This window comes from Electrona antarctica (assembly GCF_951216825.1).
Source record: "Electrona antarctica genome assembly, chromosome: 13".
NCBI classification, from domain to species: Eukaryota; Metazoa; Chordata; class Actinopteri; order Myctophiformes; family Myctophidae; genus Electrona; species Electrona antarctica.
The window spans coordinates 17,923,557-17,942,140 of NC_136794.1; the positions used below are offsets into that span (position 1 = coordinate 17,923,557).

The 18,584-nt window shown below is 40.5% G+C and overlaps 1 protein-coding gene across 1 annotated transcript; it reads left to right on the forward strand.

Moving 5' to 3' along the window:
• Positions 1–3,500: 3,500 nt before the first annotated feature.
• On the forward strand, positions 3,501–18,228 carry cog3 (component of oligomeric golgi complex 3). The gene is made up of 23 exons (XM_079518472.1): positions 3,501–3,736; positions 4,072–4,218; positions 4,320–4,381; positions 4,499–4,664; positions 5,682–5,756; positions 6,823–6,915; positions 8,317–8,442; positions 8,667–8,747; positions 8,861–8,904; positions 8,979–9,105; positions 10,440–10,531; positions 10,849–10,988; positions 12,128–12,288; positions 12,864–12,969; positions 13,077–13,195; positions 13,333–13,422; positions 14,245–14,365; positions 14,699–14,787; positions 14,945–15,079; positions 15,457–15,532; positions 15,645–15,772; positions 16,535–16,633; positions 16,802–18,228. Exons 1-23 carry the CDS (start codon positions 3,578–3,580, stop codon positions 16,829–16,831), a joined length of 2,466 nt encoding a protein of 821 aa, XP_079374598.1. The 5' UTR covers positions 3,501–3,577; the 3' UTR covers positions 16,832–18,228.
• The last annotated feature ends 356 nt before the right edge of the window (positions 18,229–18,584 follow it).

Consider the following 18,584-nt stretch of genomic DNA (forward strand, 5'->3'; position numbering starts at 1 on the left):
ATGCTAATTTCCATCTCTAGTCCCTAAACAGAAAACAAAACAAAAAGAGAACATAAATTATGACTAAAGGGTATACAAACAAGAGAGAAAAAACAACAGCAAAAAGGCCAAGTATACAAGATACAAAATACACTCAAGAAAACTAGTAAAACCTATATTTTAGCCTATTAAAAATGCTCACATTCTTCCATACCGTACTAACATTCTGACACAAATTCCTCTGACATCTCTCTTGATCCTCAAATAACATGGCTAGAATATCACACAGGGCTTCCTTTTGACTAGTAGATCCGGGGGATGAAAGTAGTTTGAACTTACTGTGACCTCCCTTCAGACACCCTGGGGAAATTGATCTTGACAGAGAACATTTCTTACACCATACACCGCTAAATCCTCAGTGTTAATGTTTCCATTTGTACACCCTGAGAGAGTTAAATGAACACCTAGATCCGTTGGTTTAGGAGATGTGTACATGCTTGTGTATAAACAAACACTAGAGGCCATTTATGTACTTTGGTGACACTGACCTGCAAACACATTTCTGGCCTTGACTTCACACTGCTGTGCTTCTGCAAATGAAAACATGTAGTGTAACCTTTCTTTTTTCAAAGGTCCAAATACAGTTTAGTTTTCTATCATACACTTTTTGAGGGGCGCTAGCCCATCCTATACACAGGTTTAATGTTTGTCTTTAGTTCAAAATTTGTTTGTAAACGTATTGACAATGAAGGGAAAATTTACTCATAATGTGTCGTTACGTCATATTGTCTCTTTATTGTTAATGGCGTTTAATGTTTGTGTTGGCACCGTTTGTTTTACATCACCATTACATCACCTAATCAACACTACAAAAAACCCTACCTAGTCCATTTCTCCCCCTCTATTTCCCATTCCAAGTGCATTTGTCTTATAACGCCAGGCCACTATTCCAAAGCCCACTCAGGTACATATTGAAACTATTTTCAGCAGGGGTATAGTATACTAATTCTTTCGGTGGGTAGATCTCGTTGAGCCGGTCATTTTGAAAGTAACTCTCGAGTCAAAAATGTGTGGGCACCCCTGATGTAGGTTGACTGTCATTCTTTTACAAATCGTATTATATTTATATTATAATAACATAATAATAATACTTTGATAACATTAATGCCTTGGCAGTGTAATGTGGCACAGAATAATAATGAATGTCTTATGAAATATAATGTTCAAAATGACTGATGTCAGACGTATCAATCTGAATTAAATAGTTAAAGGCTAGGGAGTGAATTTGATGTGCATTCCACTCTATACCCGTATGAAGAAAATGGTAGGGCTTCATCACAACATCAACATAGAAATAATGTTTTTCCAAAAAGGTCAGACATCAACAGAAAATTCAAGTAGCCTAAATTATGGTTTCACTGGTTTCTTTTATAATGATGAACATGACCAAAGTAAAAAATAAAACAAAAACAAAACTACTTAGCTCTTATGTCCTGTGGAGAAAGGAATAATTGAGGCGTTATTTCAGAGACTATACTCAGTCCTAAATGCTCTAAATTTGGGATTCTGTGTACCTATATAGGCCTACTATAGAGTTAAATATCCTGTACAATTAAAAGTGTGTTGCTACCTCCAGTCTATGGTTGCTAGTATAGTACAGTACACCTCAACCTATATGCCACTATGATGAACACATGATCCATTTGCTTCTATCCTAAAGTCCACTTTAATTTAGGAATGCATCTTCATCACCGCCTGCACCTCCAGAGTAAGCTACAGAAAAGTTGTGTTCATAAATTAAAGTTTGAAATTTAAACATTATGTAAATGTGATTTTCCACATGATTAAATGTACATTCCTGAGCTCCACCTGGTGGTGCCATGTTTTAATTATCATTATTATTAATATTTACTTTAATTACAATATTATTACTATTTATATAGCCTATACTTTTATGGAATCCAATGTGTCACAGCAACTTCCAGTGGTTATAGCAGTGATGCATGATCCATGTGGCCACGCAACCTTAATTTTAAATGCAAACACTGCTGTAACACTGCAATCATGCCCCATATGCAATTTATCTGCTGGCACTCTAGCGCTCATATTTTGAAAAAATCCCGGCACTCGATGTGTTAAGAATAGCTACTTACATTATTGACTTTCATTATTGGTATTATACTTGTAGCCTAGAAGACATTTGCTATGAGAGATGCTATTTTTATTTACGGAGCGCCAATAAACCATCTGAAATTTGTAAATGCACAACCCTTGGTTTTATGCAGGCCTGCTTTTTTATTGAAGTGATGAACAATGGAACATTACAAATTATGAGTGAATAACAATAACTAATGCTTCAAAATTGTTTTTCAAAAATAGCCAAAGAAAGAAAAATGAAAACCATGACATTTCATCTCTGTCTTGTTTTCACTTGCTGCTTCCTGAATATCAGGGACCATGGTTTCTGAGAAATTATTTTCATAACATCATTAAAAAAATGTATAATCTGCAGTGGTGCATATATATTATAGAGATTTACTTTTTTTTTTACAGACTCAGACATTTATGCCGGATTTATGGCCGGATTAAATCATCTCGCGGCCCACTCAAATTGTACTTATTTAAGTACAGTATTTAAGTACAATAAAATACAGTGCTTCTTGGATTAAATCCTTTTACGATTGTACCGATCTAGGATTGTATTAAAAAACTGTACTCTTCTGTGCTTTTTTGTTGTTGTTACAAACTGTTAATAAAATAGGCTATTCAATCAATCAATCAATCAATCAATCAAACAAACAAACAAACAAACAAACAAACAAACAAACTTGAGTACATACAATACTTTATAGTTACTGTATACTTTAGATTAGACCACTGAACATCATGCAGTTAAAATGTCTATATTTTTGGGGGAAGTCACTGTCCACTATAGGCTACTAATAGTAGTACTAGGCCAATCCAACCATTCGGTCAAATGCATTTTTGAGTGGTGCAACCACTCCAAGGAACAGCAATGTCCGTGACTATGTTTAGAGTACCAGTAGGGGCAAAAGTGGCACTGTTGTGCCAGAAACAGAGAGAGAGAGAGAAAGTGTTGTACTGTTGCCTGCTAATTACAGAGAGAGAGAGAGAGAGAGAGAGAGAGAGAGAGAGAGAGAGAGAGAGAGAGAGAGAGAGAGAGAGAGAGAGAGAGAGAGAGAGAGAGAGAGAGAGAGAGAGATATGCAGAGGGGAGTGGCACCACTCAGTTCACACGGGTGTGATTTTACTGAATGACCGGTTTCTATTGCTGAATCGAGAGTTCCATCACGCAGAATAGACCTCGCTCGCTGCTACTGGGAATTTGGGAAATCCTGGTTTCTACTCCAAAAGAAGCAGTCCGATCCGCTCTAGAGCCCGCCACTGTATCTGGCAAAGTGTGCGAACACATTAATGCACGCGTTGTTTCCGTGTCCGGTCGAGACGCAGACCGGATTAGCAGTCTACCGTCAACATCAGACCAGACATAAGCTTATTCATCAAACTCCGCCCACTTTCCCGGAACGGGAAGTATCTGTTTGTTGCTGCTGACGTTGGTGGCTGTGCTGTTCAAAGTGATGATGGCGTCTATAGATCAGTCTATTTCAGATGAAACGCGTGAAAAACTTTCGTTATGGGACCGACGTGTCGATGGAATAGCCCCCCTCACAGAGAGACAGGCAGACTCCATCCTTGAGATTCGATCTGCCGCTGAGACACTGTCAATTCCTTCAGAGGTGAGATGCCATCGAAGCCAGCTAGCAAGCTAACAAGGTTTCCAGTCTTATACCTGCCAAGGAGTTATTACATTATTATTAACTATGGTGCATAGCTATAATTTATAGTTATGTACTGCTCCTTATTTGGTATCTCAACCAAACTGTAATAGCCTCGTAAAGTAAGTAGTAAAGCCTACTAAATCTGGCTAGCAGTGGCTTTCCCTCAGCAAAAGCAAGTTTGCTTTTGAGACAGACACAGCACAACACCCGGCCACGTCAAGCCATCCACAGATTCCACACACTGTAAATGAAAGCTAGAAAAGTAATAACACTCCACCCCGCTTCTTTTTCAGTTGCCCATTGAGGACTTGTGTAGCCTTTCGTCGCGTTCTTTACAGTCCCCATTCACAACAACTGTGCCAGCCTCAACAGAAGATGTCCTGCTCAAGGGCTTCCAAATACTTGATATGGAGAGTGACAGGATAGAAACTGCACAACAGGTGAATTACATTACCTACCTCTATAGCGACGTTGCCAGCAACATAGATACAGACTACAGTATAGCCATATGCACATCATTTGAAACCTATTTGTTTTGCAGTTTTTCTCTTGGTTTGCGAAGCTACAGTCCAAAATGGACCAGGATGAAGGAGCGAAATACAGGTGCCCTGTTACATGGCATTTCTAGCTCTAATTTGCAAATTGTAAATTAGGTTAAAACCAGCGAATAACCTGCATCAATTAAGCTAATGAGCTTATAAATGTGTGTATCTCCTTTAGGGAAACCAGAGACCACCTAAATTGCTACCAGGAGCAATGTGATGCTATTTTGAAAGATGTCAATGCAGCCCTGGAGCATCTGGAGTCTCTTCAGAAGCAGTACCTGTTTGTATCTAATAAGACAGGCACCCTACATGAGGCCTGTGAGCAGCTGCTTAAAGAGCAGGTAAAATAGCATTTACCCCTGTCGGCAAATACATATCAATATATCAATTAATATATAGATTTAAAACTATATAGACTGATATTTAGAACTAATAACCAACCCAATCTTGCTCATCGATTCATCAAGAAGCATTTTTTTTTAAATTGACACGAAAACATTTGTATAGATTGTTTATAATCGACTTAGCTCTGGTCCATAGCTCTAATGCCTTTGCATTAGAGCTATGCTACTCTTCTCTTCCTGCGCATGAAATGCAGACCAGCCTCTCGTCTGTAGCGGAAATATAAAGAACGTTTTCGCCACTCGCCAATACAAAGGTGGGTTATGGTGTTAGAAATCCTACTTTCCTCAGTGGACGCACTCTGAGCCCCCCACCACATATATACATATAAAATGCACTTTTTGACCAGAGAGTAGGGATGTCCCGATACACTTTTTTCGTTCCCGATCCGATACTACAATTTCTGTGTTAGCCGATATGGATACCGAATACCGATATGATACCAGTGTTGTGATCTCGTGTTGTGTTTATAGCTATCTAGCTATATATATATATCTTGTGTTGTGTTTATAGCAGACTCCTCACTCATATGTGCACTTGAAGTTTGGGCAACTCAAAAGCAAACTCCACATTTTATTTACCTGCCATAGTGTCAACCCCTTACCCCTGTGTCGGATCGGTGGTTAGACTGGCACAAAAAAGTGCATTTTATACGTGTGGTGGGGGGCTCAGAGTGCGTTCAATATGGAAAGTAGGCTTTCTAATATCACAAGCTGCCTTTGTATTGGTAAGTAGCGAAAATGTTCTTTATATTTTCGCTAGTACAGACGTGCCGTCTGCTTCAAAAAATTGTATTGACTTTATTGTCTCAAGACCACCTACCTCCGGCTCCAACCACTGCAGATGTGCTAGTTAAATTGTATTAACACAATAACAATGTAAAATAACATTCTCCAATTATTTGTTCAAATAGGGTTGTAGCTTTAAGCATGACTTTCTATTTTCTCTTTTTACAGTCAGAGCTTGTTGATCTGGCAGAGAATATACAGCAGAAACTTTCATACTTTAATGAGTTGGAAACCATAAACACGGTATGCTGATTTTTCTTTTTATTAATTCCATTTCATGTCTGTATCCCAGCATACCACACACAGTACTTTCTCATTTATATTTTGGAGAGTTAAAAGTAACTTAATTAAGTTAATGTTGGGTTCCTCAAATGGCGCGTTCTTCCCCAGTCTTAAAATGTATAAATACTGTAAAATGAAAACAAAATTGTAAGCATGTGTATTGATCTGACGGGTGCTTGAGAATCAATTGTAGATAAATAAATAAATGGTCACAAAACATAATTGATAATATGTGAAGTGGCCTATACATTTTAAAATTTAAATTTGTTTTGCAATCACATTATGGAATGTTGTCTAGAGTCTAGACAGACCATAATTCTGTTTTAGATCAGAAAAGAAAGCAAGAATTATTGTCTCCACCAGGCCGAAGGCATGGGGAGAGAGTATGTTTTGGGTCCGTCCGTCTGTTACCAGCTAATCTCCGGCACCGTTAACCCGGTCGATGCCAAATCTTGCACACACTCCCTGGATGCCAACAATGAACCTCTGCCCCAAATCTTCCAGAACAGCCTGTTATAGCGCCACCAGGAGGCCGACTTTTGTAAAACACATTTTTTGATATTACTCCTCCAGATTCTGTCCAAAAATCCTGCAAATCGTTACACAGTATTTCTATAGTCATGTGTTCAAGACGGATCTGTCCGATATTTCATATTCCATCCTAATTGGCTAACATTGGCTTTCAAAGTTTGCAGGATTGGCCCGTTTTGAACAAAAAGCCTCAAATCATGAACGCAGCGTGCAATTCACGTGACATCTTTCACTGACTTTCCTACTAGGCAGAGGAATATATCCCACCCTTTTCACATTGGCCTGTTATAGCGCCACCAACAGGTGGCACATTTTTGGAACAAAATGCCTCAAATCATCCAATTGCCATCCAAGGCGTAAGAAGAAATGCCACCCTTTTCACATTGGCCTATTATAGCGCCACCAGGAGGCCACAACCTGACTGGTGGAGACCTGTGCCCCGAGGGGCACTTGATCTAGTTTATTTTCAAGCCCTGCTTTTTCTCTTTCTTTGCAGAAATTGAATTCACCCACCTTATCTGTAAACAGTGAAGGTTTTATACCAATGCTGTCAAAGTTGGATGACTGCATTGAATATGTTTCTTCCAATGTAAGTATCTGTAAGATAGAAATCAGAAAAAAAAATTATAGTCTGCAAAATAATGTTTTTATTTTATCAAGATTCTAAGAACCAGTATGCAGCAAAACAGGAGAATATACTGCTTTATTGAAATGTAAATCTCACCCCACATTTAAAATGAATAAATACTGTATATCTTTGCATATTTGAATCACTAATTGTAAAGCATGCTGATGATAATGTTTAGAAAGGCTTCTCCATTAAAAGAGTAATGAACGCTCTCGCCTACTACACAGATGTGAAAATCAACTAAAGTTGGGTGAATGGAATGGGGGTATTCATGATACAGGCACCCTTGCTCCAGGGTGGGTGTACATGTACCAGCTGGCTGTCATTGCACCTAGTAGTTGAACTAAATCTGCTATAAATCACAGCGCCTCAAACACCAACAGATTACAGCTGCTATAGCCTATAGACTGTTTGAAGGCGAGAAATTTGAATTCTAATCCCTATCGTGTGCTGACTATAGAGCGTCGCAGTCCCGCCTCCTACCCTGGACCAGGAAATGAAATCCAATGCATTATTCTCATAGACATTTCTTAAAGTATTTATTTAAAGACGGTTACGCCGCCGACAAAGCCAACTCGAGTCGTGACAACTCATGACAACACAAACAATATTTTGGACCAAACAAATAATTAGAAAGAAGAAAAAAACGGCAGGTTACAACACTTTTTTTGTTGTTTTTCTTCTTTGTAATTATTTGTTTGGTCCAAAATATTGTTTGTGTTGTCATGAGTTGTCACGACTCGAGTTGGCTTTGTCCGCGGCGTAACCGTCTTTAAATAAATACTTTAAGAAATGTCTATGAGAATAATGCATTGGGTTTCATTTCCTGGTCCAGGGTAGGAGGCGGGACTGCGACGCTCTATATCTATGGTGACCTACCCTGTTAATTACATGCACATCCTTAAATGAGCAAACATGCTAACGTGTTATGTTGCTGCGAATGTTGTTGTTGTTACTATCACTGTCAATAACACTTTCTCCAAAAGTAAACTCTGACTTCATTTTCTTAGGCGGGTCAAGAGTTATCAAATTATGCAGAATTATGTGACTTTCAACCTGTAGATGGCAGCACTGACAATACATTACCTGTATTTTATTTTTTTGTGGTATTGGAAATGTTGAAATCAGGACTAGGATTGACACATTTGATCAATTAAGGCATACAGCTCAAATACATGATTTGGTGTTTCATTACTCTTTAAACTGCTACACATGCTTTTTCACTCTATATCTTACTAGTTAGGTTTTCAATTATACATTGAAAACAAAAAAGTCCTATAATTACTAGGGTTATACTATAACATGGACTATAACTGTATGTATTGTAATAACTCATATTTTGTTTATTACTATTAATTGCAGCCAAACTTCAAGGACTACCCAGTTTATATGGTCAAGTTTAAACAATGTCTTTCCAAAGCTATGCATTTCATAAAGAGCCACATTGTGAACACTATGCAGAATCTCACCAGCCAGTTAACTAAACGGGTAAGAAAATGTGCTTTAGCCTTTGTAAATCAAAATGATCCATAAAACCCCTGTCATATGTTGAAAAAGAACACATGACAAGGTGTCCCAATATAGGAAAATTATAACTTCTACTCAGTCCTCCACCTCTTCCATTATCTTCCTATATTGGGACACCTCATCATGCATTATCATCACTTATATAATAATATACTGATCACTTACACGTCTCTCATACTTTTCAGGATCCATTGGGCTTGGCCAATGCAGACAATGCCTTCACATTATACTATGTCAAGTTTAGAGCTGCTGCACCCAAAGTTAGAGTGAGTATATAATGTTATATAACACTATTGTCTATAGTATATAGATAGACCTATGATCATGATTATCAAATTACGAATTAAAACAACATGCATTTGTAATGTATTTCTTGCAGTCACTCATTGAACAGATAGAGCAGCGGGCGGAGAAGATCCCAGAGTAAGTATTGCGAGCTGTGCATTCTAAAATGCCTTTGATTGCTTGCTTGATTGATTGATTCCCTCCATACTCAGGTACTGTCAGCTTCTAGATGAGATACATCAGTGCTACCTGGACCAGAGAGAACAGCTCCTCAGCCCCAGCATCACGTCCACCATCACTGAACTGACTGGCCAAAACAGCAAAGACCACTGTGCACTGGTGAGAATCACAATCGGCTTCATGGTCACATCACAGATTTACAAAGTAAAAGAGTGTGAAATTTGTTTTTGTGCATAGTTCCCATCGTATCGTTTTACCATAGAAAAAGAAAGAGAAGAAGGGAGGGGGGGTGGTGATCGAGGCAAAGTCAAAAATAGCTAATATAGGCCCGGACGGTTAGCTCAACCGTCTGGGCACCTAGGCTGCTGAGCCAGCCTGACGGTTAGCTCAACCGTCTGGGCACCTAGGCTGCTGAGCCAGCCTGACGGTTAGCTCAACCGTCTGGGCACCTAGGCTGCTGAGCCAGCCTGACGGTTAGCTCAACCGTCTGGGCACCTAGGCTGCTGAGCCAGCCTGACGGTTAGCTCAACCGTCTGGGCACCTAGGCTGCTGAGCCAGCCTGACGGCGTGCCGCGGGTTCAACTCCCGATCCCGACGGCCTTTGCCACATGTCTTCCCCCCCCATCTCTCTCCCCATTTCCTGTCAATCTACTTTCAACCTATCAATAAAGGCAGAAAAAGCCCCAAAAATATATCTTTTAAAAATAGATAATATATGAAGGTGTGTGTCTGCGTGAGCATAGCAGCGGATGTATACTGTATGCATTATATATACTTATGAACGTTAGTTAAGGTGCTAGAATTTAAAAAGAACACACAAGACAAGTCAGTGCGTTGTACATGGGATTAACGTTCAAAATGTCAGTGCGTGTCAACCGCAAAATCCACATAAATTAGACTGACACCGGAATAATCTGCATGTGGGTCCATGAGAGCAAAGAGGAAAAAAGTAAAGTCCCTTGTCCCTGTATAGTCCACAGATGGAAGGAAGAGCTAAGTCCAAGTCACTTGTCTCTGGTACATGGACAGAACCAGATAGGGCTGGACAATTCACCGAAGATATATTGAAACTGTTATTCAGAACCAATTACTGATTTATAACTGAATAATCAAGAAGCACATTTTTGTATATTTTCTCACATATCAACAAATCGATACAAAATAATTCAAATCGATTATTTTGTACGAAATAATTCAAACCGATTATTTTTGTACAATGGTAGTGTACAAAAATAGCACGGTGGTTATGAAAATACACTGAATTATCAATTATGGATTTTTAAAATGTATATTTTGTAGATCACTGACGAAAGGCATTAAGGCAACCAGGGTTCATTCCCATTTTAGGCAAAAGAAAGGCTTACAGTACATGGTGTTTTTAGCCCCAGTCCCTCTTGCCATCTCTGTTCAGTTTTACTGTTCATGGAGCCATCCATAGTACTGTATGTCTATGTGTACAGTGCTGCAGGCTGTGATGCTGTGTGTTCCTACAGGTGCGCAGTGGCTGTGCCTTCATGGTTCACGTCTGCCAGGATGAACACCAGCTGTTCAATGAGTTCTTCTCTAAACCTACAACCAAGCTAGAGTGAGTCGAGATGCACAGTGAATCATTGTCGGGCTGCATGCATACGTACAATAGCTACTTATTTAGGAGGCTGGGCTCACTTGCATTTCCGTGTGCACTTTGTACTATGAATGTATTCCTGACATTTTATCTGACAGTGTACAAAATAAATAAGAGTCTCATCCGTTTTGATCATTTTTTAAAGATGACAAGCGTACCCCCATATACACCATTTACACATTTTGCATTATTTTTTACATGATCGCAAGCGAATGCAGGCTTCTTTGGCTTGTAAAGGCAAGGCGTTTCATCAAAGTCTTTGTTTTTGTCCCGGACAGTGAGCTGCTAGAAAAGTTGTGTTTGTCCCTGTATGATGTCCTCCGGCCACTAATCATCCATGTCATCCACCTGGAGACGCTCTCTGAGCTCTGTGGCATCCTCAAGAACGAGATGCTGGAAGACCACGTACACAACAATGGTGGGGTGTTTGTTTATTATTTATTCCTCATTTCCATTATTTCATTGTCATCCTTAACCCATTTTGACCTGAGATCAGATTCTAAAAATGTCTTCTACATCCTGACAGTTTTCTGAAAAAGCTATGTTTCTGTCAGTCGTTCTTCGATTTTTCAAAAATAGCAGGCCTATGAGACCTATGAGCTTGTAGATCTGCTATTTTTCAATAGCTAAAGCATAACATAATGCTAACACCAAAATGGGTTCCCGCCCAAAATGGGTTAAAGCTTGTTGAACCTGTCACACCCGCCAAGAACACATCCATATTTATGGATGGAGGAAGCGCCCCACTGGAGTTGATGGAGCTTATTGGATACTTAGGCTTATGCCTGCCCCTTTTGTGGGGTTGTGACGGAAATGTATTGCTGCTGCCTGTATTGTGGTGTTTTGTGGCACTGACACGATGCTTCAGCACAATTTGCATAGTACGTATACCTGATTCACATCCCTTTGACCTGAATCCAAAATGCTTCTAACAACAGATATTGATCCACAGGCGTCAACATCTGCCATGTAGGGCCTTGCAGGTTAAGCGTATACTATACTCAATGACTGGTTGGTTTTATCTCTGGCTCTCACAAATGTGTTACAACATCAGCAATTAATGTCTGATTTATTGCAGACTAGCAGATCTACAAGCTCACAACGTGCCACGCTGTGATGCGTTGTGAGCTCGTAGATGGCTATTTCTAGTGTGTGACACTTTCTGGTGCATCCATGTGCAGTATAAATCAAGCCTAACTGTTGAACTGAGGCTCAAAGATCAGTTCATGCAAAGTGAGCTTTGAAAGTATGACCTGTGATATTGATGTAAAATCCAAACTAGACTGGAAGAAATATCTGTCAAAACTAAAAGCCCAGACAGGCTTTTAACATTGCCTGTCTGGGAAAAATGTTCAAATGCTATTTGAACATTTTGGGTGAACGGCACCAGAATTCCTGCAGTCATTGGAAAATGTAGTGGTTGGATAGAAATCAGACAATCTGCAGCCTTTGTAATGACACCCGCTTGGGCAAGTGGTTGATCTACTGTATCCGCTTAAGAGCGTGTGTGTGTGTGTGTGTGTGTGTGTGTGCGTGCGTGCGTGCGTGTGTGCGCAGCCGGTCAGTTGGGGGCCTTCGAGGCGGTGGTGAAGCAGATGCTGGAGGATGTCCAAGAGAGACTTGTCTACAGGACCCACATTTACATTCAGACCGATATCGCTGGCTACAACCCTGCTCCAGGGGACCTGGCCTACCCGGAGAAACTGGAGATGATGGAGGTGACTCACATATTCTCTATACTGGGGTGTACAGTATGTTAGTTTACCTGTACAAGACTTAAAGTCACTGGAGACGGAATGTTTATATTATGCTAAACACAGTATGTTTATTCACTGTTGTACAAGGTATGAAATGGATAACTTTAATAATCCCTTTATGCATTTATTTTGCTTGGAAAGCATAGACTGTAAGTCTTAAAAGTCAAGTCACCAAGCTTTGTATTAGGGGGGGAATTAATTAAATTAAGTCGTGGTGATGTAAGCACATCTGGCTTCTAATAAACTAGCTTTGCGTAACGTGATTTAATTAATTGAGCTTGAGCAGGGGGGCTTGTTATTTGCCAAAGCTGTTCGCCACTGCCTGTTATGAAAATGTCGTGTTCAAATTGTGTGAGAAAATGTCCTCGCAACTAATTAATTTGGTAATTATAAAAATAAACAAATAAAGTGCATCGATTTAATCTAGCAGCTAAAAACTGTGTAAAATTGGTTAATTGCTTAAAACAAATGGGAGGAACCACACTTTTAACACACACAACACCCCCCCCCCCCTTGTCCTCCCCATGTCGGAACAGAGAATTGCTCAAAGCATAAAGGAAGAGCAGGTGAAGCTGGTGTCACAAGAGTCTTTTTCTGACGTACAGCTTGAAGATTCAAACATCAGAAGAAACAGCAATGCTGGTCAGTGTACTCCACTAGCTGGAATTGTATCATTGCTGCCATGGTATGGTCGTGTTTCTCCCTAAATGGTGCTTCGTGCCTCTCCCTTTGTGTACATGTGAACACAGGGACAATAGAGGCATCACGCCTGCAGACATCTGTTTCTCCTGCTGACCTGCATGGCATGTGGTACCCTACAGTCAGAAGAACACTGGTTTGTCTGTCCAAGCTCTACAGGTGTATAGATGTGAGTCATTGCTTACCATTTTGCATATCTCTTGGTATGGAATACATTATTCACAATTGCATTATGTGGTAGGGTGCATTTCTTCTGTTCTTTATGCTGCTTAGTGTTATGTGATGTGTTTTCTTTTTCCCTTCCAGAGGGCAGTCTTCCAGGGTTTATCTCAAGAAGCCTTATCTGCCTGCATCCAGTCCCTGCTTAAAGCCTCTGATATCATCCTTAAAAACAAGGTTCTTATCTCTGAACTTTTTATTATGGATCTTTTGAAAAAACGTTTCAAGTGCCCAACTCTGTTGATATATTAAACGATATACTGTTTTAGAAAGCATGCTTTCATTTTACTTACAATTTTCAAGACTAGTGGTCCATAATTAAAAGAGTGGAAGAGTCGACTTCAATTCTTGATGCTTAATTTATGCTTTGTAAAATACAATTTTTTTTAGATCTGCTATTTTCAGTGTGGGACACCAGCATGCAACAAAGTATAAATCGGGCTTAATGATGCTCTGACGAGCTGATCAGCAGAGCAGACCATACTTTATTACTAGTGTGGTTGCAGTAGGCAACCAGACTATAGTTATTGCCCGATAAACATTCTGTATAAATGTTTTGTGATGCCATGTGGCTTCATATGATGTCATGTGAGTCAATACATCATCATACTGTACTTAGCAAGCTGCTCGAGGGAATTTGCAACCACACTTCTCACCTTCGCATCTGCTGTGATTATGAATGGTAACGGACCCATTTCAACCTCGCCTTTCATTCCAGCTCCGTAGCATCAATCTGATTCCGCCCCAATCTGACTCCGCCCCATGCTAATGCGGTTGTTTTTCTAACATTTATGTCTCTATCTGAGCAATAAATGTTGCCAAATGCCTGTTCTCGGTGTAACATTCCCCTTTTGTTAATCAACAATTATTGGGTCTATGGTCGTTCTCTCAGGGCTTGTGCTCTTCATGTACTCGCTGTGCCTCAGTCAGCCAGCACATGCCCTTCTGTGGTAGCTGCTGCCTGCGGTGGCTCTAACAGTGTGGTTTCATCTTCTATAGACACAAATAGACGGGCAACTGTTCCTGATCAAACACCTGCTGATAATGCGCGAACAGATTGCCCCCTTCCACACCGATTTCGCCATCAAAGAAATCTCCCTGGACCTGAAGAAAACGCGAGGTGAGATAATTAAAAGGGGGGGGGGGGGGGGGGGTGGCTTGTTGCTCAGCTCCATAAAGCCAATCATTACATTATGTCCTCAGTGCTCATTAAGGTACTTGTGCCCATCACATGCACCAATGGCAACAACTAAAGTGGAAATTACAGTGTAATCTAACACCATAATGTACATTAACGTTTGGCTTCGAGGGCAGACATGCTCCTCCTGTTGCCTCCCACACCCCACCATCCATTCTGATCTGATCTCAGTCAAGGTCATGTTTACTTTCTACCACTAGAGGGCAGTAGTATTCTGCATCCAGTCAGATCTAATCTTTGTGCTCTCATTTTCAGATGCCGCCTTCAAAATCCTGAACCCGAAGGCTGTTCCCAAATTCTTCCGACTTAACAGTCACAATGCCATACTTGAATTCCTGTTAGAGGTAAAGTGTGTGTGTGTGTGTGTGTGCGTGTGTGTGCGTGTGTGTGCGTGCGTGCGCGCGCGCGCATGGCATATCGCTTCATATACTTTATTTAATAGAGCTCTGCCTTGGGAAATGGTAAGAGATAGTATTAACATTTCTTCTCTGTGGCCTCCAGGGAACACCGGAGATAAAGGAGCACTACATTGACTCTAAGAAGGATGTGGACCGCCACCTCAAGTTCAGCTGTGAGCAGTTCATCCAGCAGCAGACTCAGATCTTTGTGGGGAATCTTGAGGAGTTTCATACCAAGGTAAGTGCTAGATGGAGCAAAGGCAGACTTTGCCACAGGCATAGACTGCACATTCTGACCTTGATTTCTTAAAAAAGAGGGGGGAACAACCTTCGATTGTTTCACCTTGTTTTTGTTGTTTTGTTTTTTGTCAAAAGAAAAAGCTAAAATAATTAAACCAATCTCAGTTGTTTTTCTACTCAGTGATTTTGCAATTCAGCGATTCATGATGAGTCTTTATCTCTGTCTAACAGTGTAACTAACTACTACTGTGCTTTTATTTAAATGTACTTCTTTACCGTAAGTGGCATAGAAATGCTTGTTTTGAAACTAGCATAATTAGTCACTTCCATTTGTCGGATCTGTCAGATTTACTATGGCTTTATGTCTGCTGTCAGGTGGCCGCTCTCAAAACCATGGCAATCCAAGGAGGTCCCTCATACAATCTCTCCCAGCAACCTTGGGCACAGCCAGGTGAGATTTGTCTGAGGAAATGCCAATGGCATCATAATTTATCAAACTATAGCTTGTGCTATAAGGCATGCCCACTAATAGTTATCCCCCTGTGTTTCTATTCTCCTTTTAGCAAAGATCAACGATATTGTGATGGCTACCTACCGGGTGATGAAGAGCAAGCTGCCAGCCACTTTACAGAGCATGTCCTTGTACCTGGCGAACAGAGACACAGAGTTCATCCTTTTCAAGCCTGTCCGGGTGGGTAGCAGAAAGACAAGGGGCTGCCTGAGTCTGTCTCTCACAAGGCATTGTTAAAGATGGAGTGCCACAATTTTTGTATTTTTCCAGTTTTTCATGTGTCTATGCGGTGACAGTACTTCATTAGACACACTGGAGTCGTATTTATGTGTAATGGTGTATTAAGGGTTTGTATTTAGGGTTTCTTCCTGGAGGCTGAACCCTTGACAGTCAAACGGGCCAATGAAATAAACAGTAATATAGTGACGTCACACTATCAGCCCCTCCCCTAACCCCTCCCCCTTTATCATACAACAACAGCTGTGGGTGCGGCTTCAGTTCAGGTGGATCACCACCCATCACCACCCACCAGGCAAACCAGGCATACTTAATGAACTGGTGGGTGTGTCCACATAAAAGAATGATTTGAACAAATACTGTACACTTTTTGGAAAAAGTTCTTCCTCCTTATATTATAATAATACCTGATGATCATGTTTTAGGGTGGAAAAAATCGTGGCACTAAGAATATCTTTGCATACCTCCATAGCGAGAACACCACTCGCTTGTAATTAACTACAATTTTTCACTTGATTTTTCACTAATAGTGGAATCTTTGTGCTCTCTGTGCACAGTTCATCATGTGCCTGGCTAAGTGAAGCTGAAAGCGAGGGAACATAAAATACAGCGGTTGACATGGAAACAAGATAGTGAAGGGACCTAGGCCAGAAATATGGTTTTCTTTTCCTTCCAGCTTCACTAATGGGATGCCTTTTTCCACAGAATAACATCCAGCAGGTATTCCAGAGACTGCATGCCTTGCTTCAGGAGGAATACAGCGGAGAAGACCTTCAAATCATTGCATGTCCCTCTATGGAACAGGTGAGCTGTACTGGCAGCACATACCCAGTAGGTATCTGTAACAGGTTTAAAAATACACAAAAATTGGTTGTCGGATTGCAAAGTCCTGGTGACTGGTTTCCACACAGAAACATCAGACATGGTTGCTAAACATAGTGAGCATCATTATGCTTTCCTGCTCCTTTCCAGATTAACCTGCTGCTGTCTGTGAATAAGTAGCCTCCAGGAATGGTGTTGCGACTGTGGAGGACTCCCCCTGGATCACAGAGTAGTGGTGCTGTGACTCCAGCCGTGCCCATGAAGCCAAGAGCCGAGTGTGTGTAGGGGGGATGACCAGAGGACTGTGCTTGTCCCACTATCTGGACCGGGCACTATGATGCAGCAAAGTCCCACATAAGGCTAAAGACTCCCCGCCAGAAATGTCATATTCACACCGCAGCCATTTTGATTGGACATTATACTTGGGGGTTGGGATCATTGGGTCTGACGTTACAGCAAAACGGCATTTGTGTGAATATGGTCAATAGCTACAAGCACGTTGAGGTGCAGTTATACATCTTGTAGTCCCAAACCCCGAAATCAAGGTTTCTTTTGTTTCTGATTTTGATCAGCTTGTTTGAGTTAAAATTATTGCGTATTAGCAGGGGGTTGCTTTTATGTAGGAGACATCCACTTGGGATGAGGGATGCTTTTAGATTACAAATGCCTTTCTTGTAACATAACAATGTTCTGAGTATAAAGCGTTTTTACACTAAGCGAGGGCGGGAGAGCTAGCAGGGTGAATCATGTGGAGTGCTCAGACAAGGACACTCGAGCCAGGCTAATAGAGGCACTGAGGGTTGTTCATCAGCCAGGTAGCTAATGGGCAGTAGGGGGCTAACACTCAGATGTTTAGATTCCCCTAATGGTAATGGGAGGATAAAAACGACAACATGCTGCACAATATGTAATTCCTTTGTTTAAAGCCGTTTCTCTGTATGTATGTACAGTAGATATCTTTAATGGCCTGTATGTACACGGCTCTCAGGTTTAACAGATTTTCCCTTTTTATGGCAGTCCAAGTTTTTGCTCTTCATCTGTCAAATGTTCACATCACAATTCTTCCACAAGATGATTCTTTTTCTTTCCAATGTGTTGCATACATATGTAAAATATTGTGTTTTATACCCTTTCTTTTGTATCTTGGATGCTTGAAACTAATATACTTTTAACCTGGCAAAGATATTTCAGCAGTTTTGCACTGTATCAAAACAGACATGAGCCATGGGAGTGTTTGCCATCTCCATCCCCAGAGAGCAACAAGCTTGCTGAAATTGGCATTGTAAAATGATGTGTATAGTTAAACTATTTATGAACATTCGGATTAAAAAAAAAGTGGTTTAAAAAAAAGTCTAGTGGCTGTTATCATGGTCTCACATTATTCTAACAAGACTAAAGAGTTTACAGGTCATGCAGCTCCATAAACCCAACTGGACCCTAGTGACCTGAACCGGCCATCAGTAGAGCCCTGCATTCAGCAAATGACAACTTTAAAATCATTATATTGCTACAATGGGCTATATAATATATAGAAATATATATTATTTTGTTATGAATATCCACAGGTTGCCAAACTTTGAAAGCCAATGTTAGCCAATTACGATGGAATATGAAATATCGGACAGATCCTTCTTGAACACATGACTATAGAGATACTGTGTAATGATTTGCGGGGTCTTTGGACAGAATCTGGAGGAGTAATATATTAAAAAAATGTTTTACAAAAGTAGGCCTCTTGGTGCTATAAAAGGCAGATGTGAAAAATGCAGGGCAAAGGTTTATCCTTGGCCTTTAGGGAGTGTGCATACATGTTTCATGCAGATCGGTGCAGTTATACTGTACGTAAAATATGTGAAAATCTGCCTCATGGCGCTATAACAGGCCGTTGTGGAAAATTTGGGGCAGAGGTTCATCGTTGGCATCCAGGGAGTGT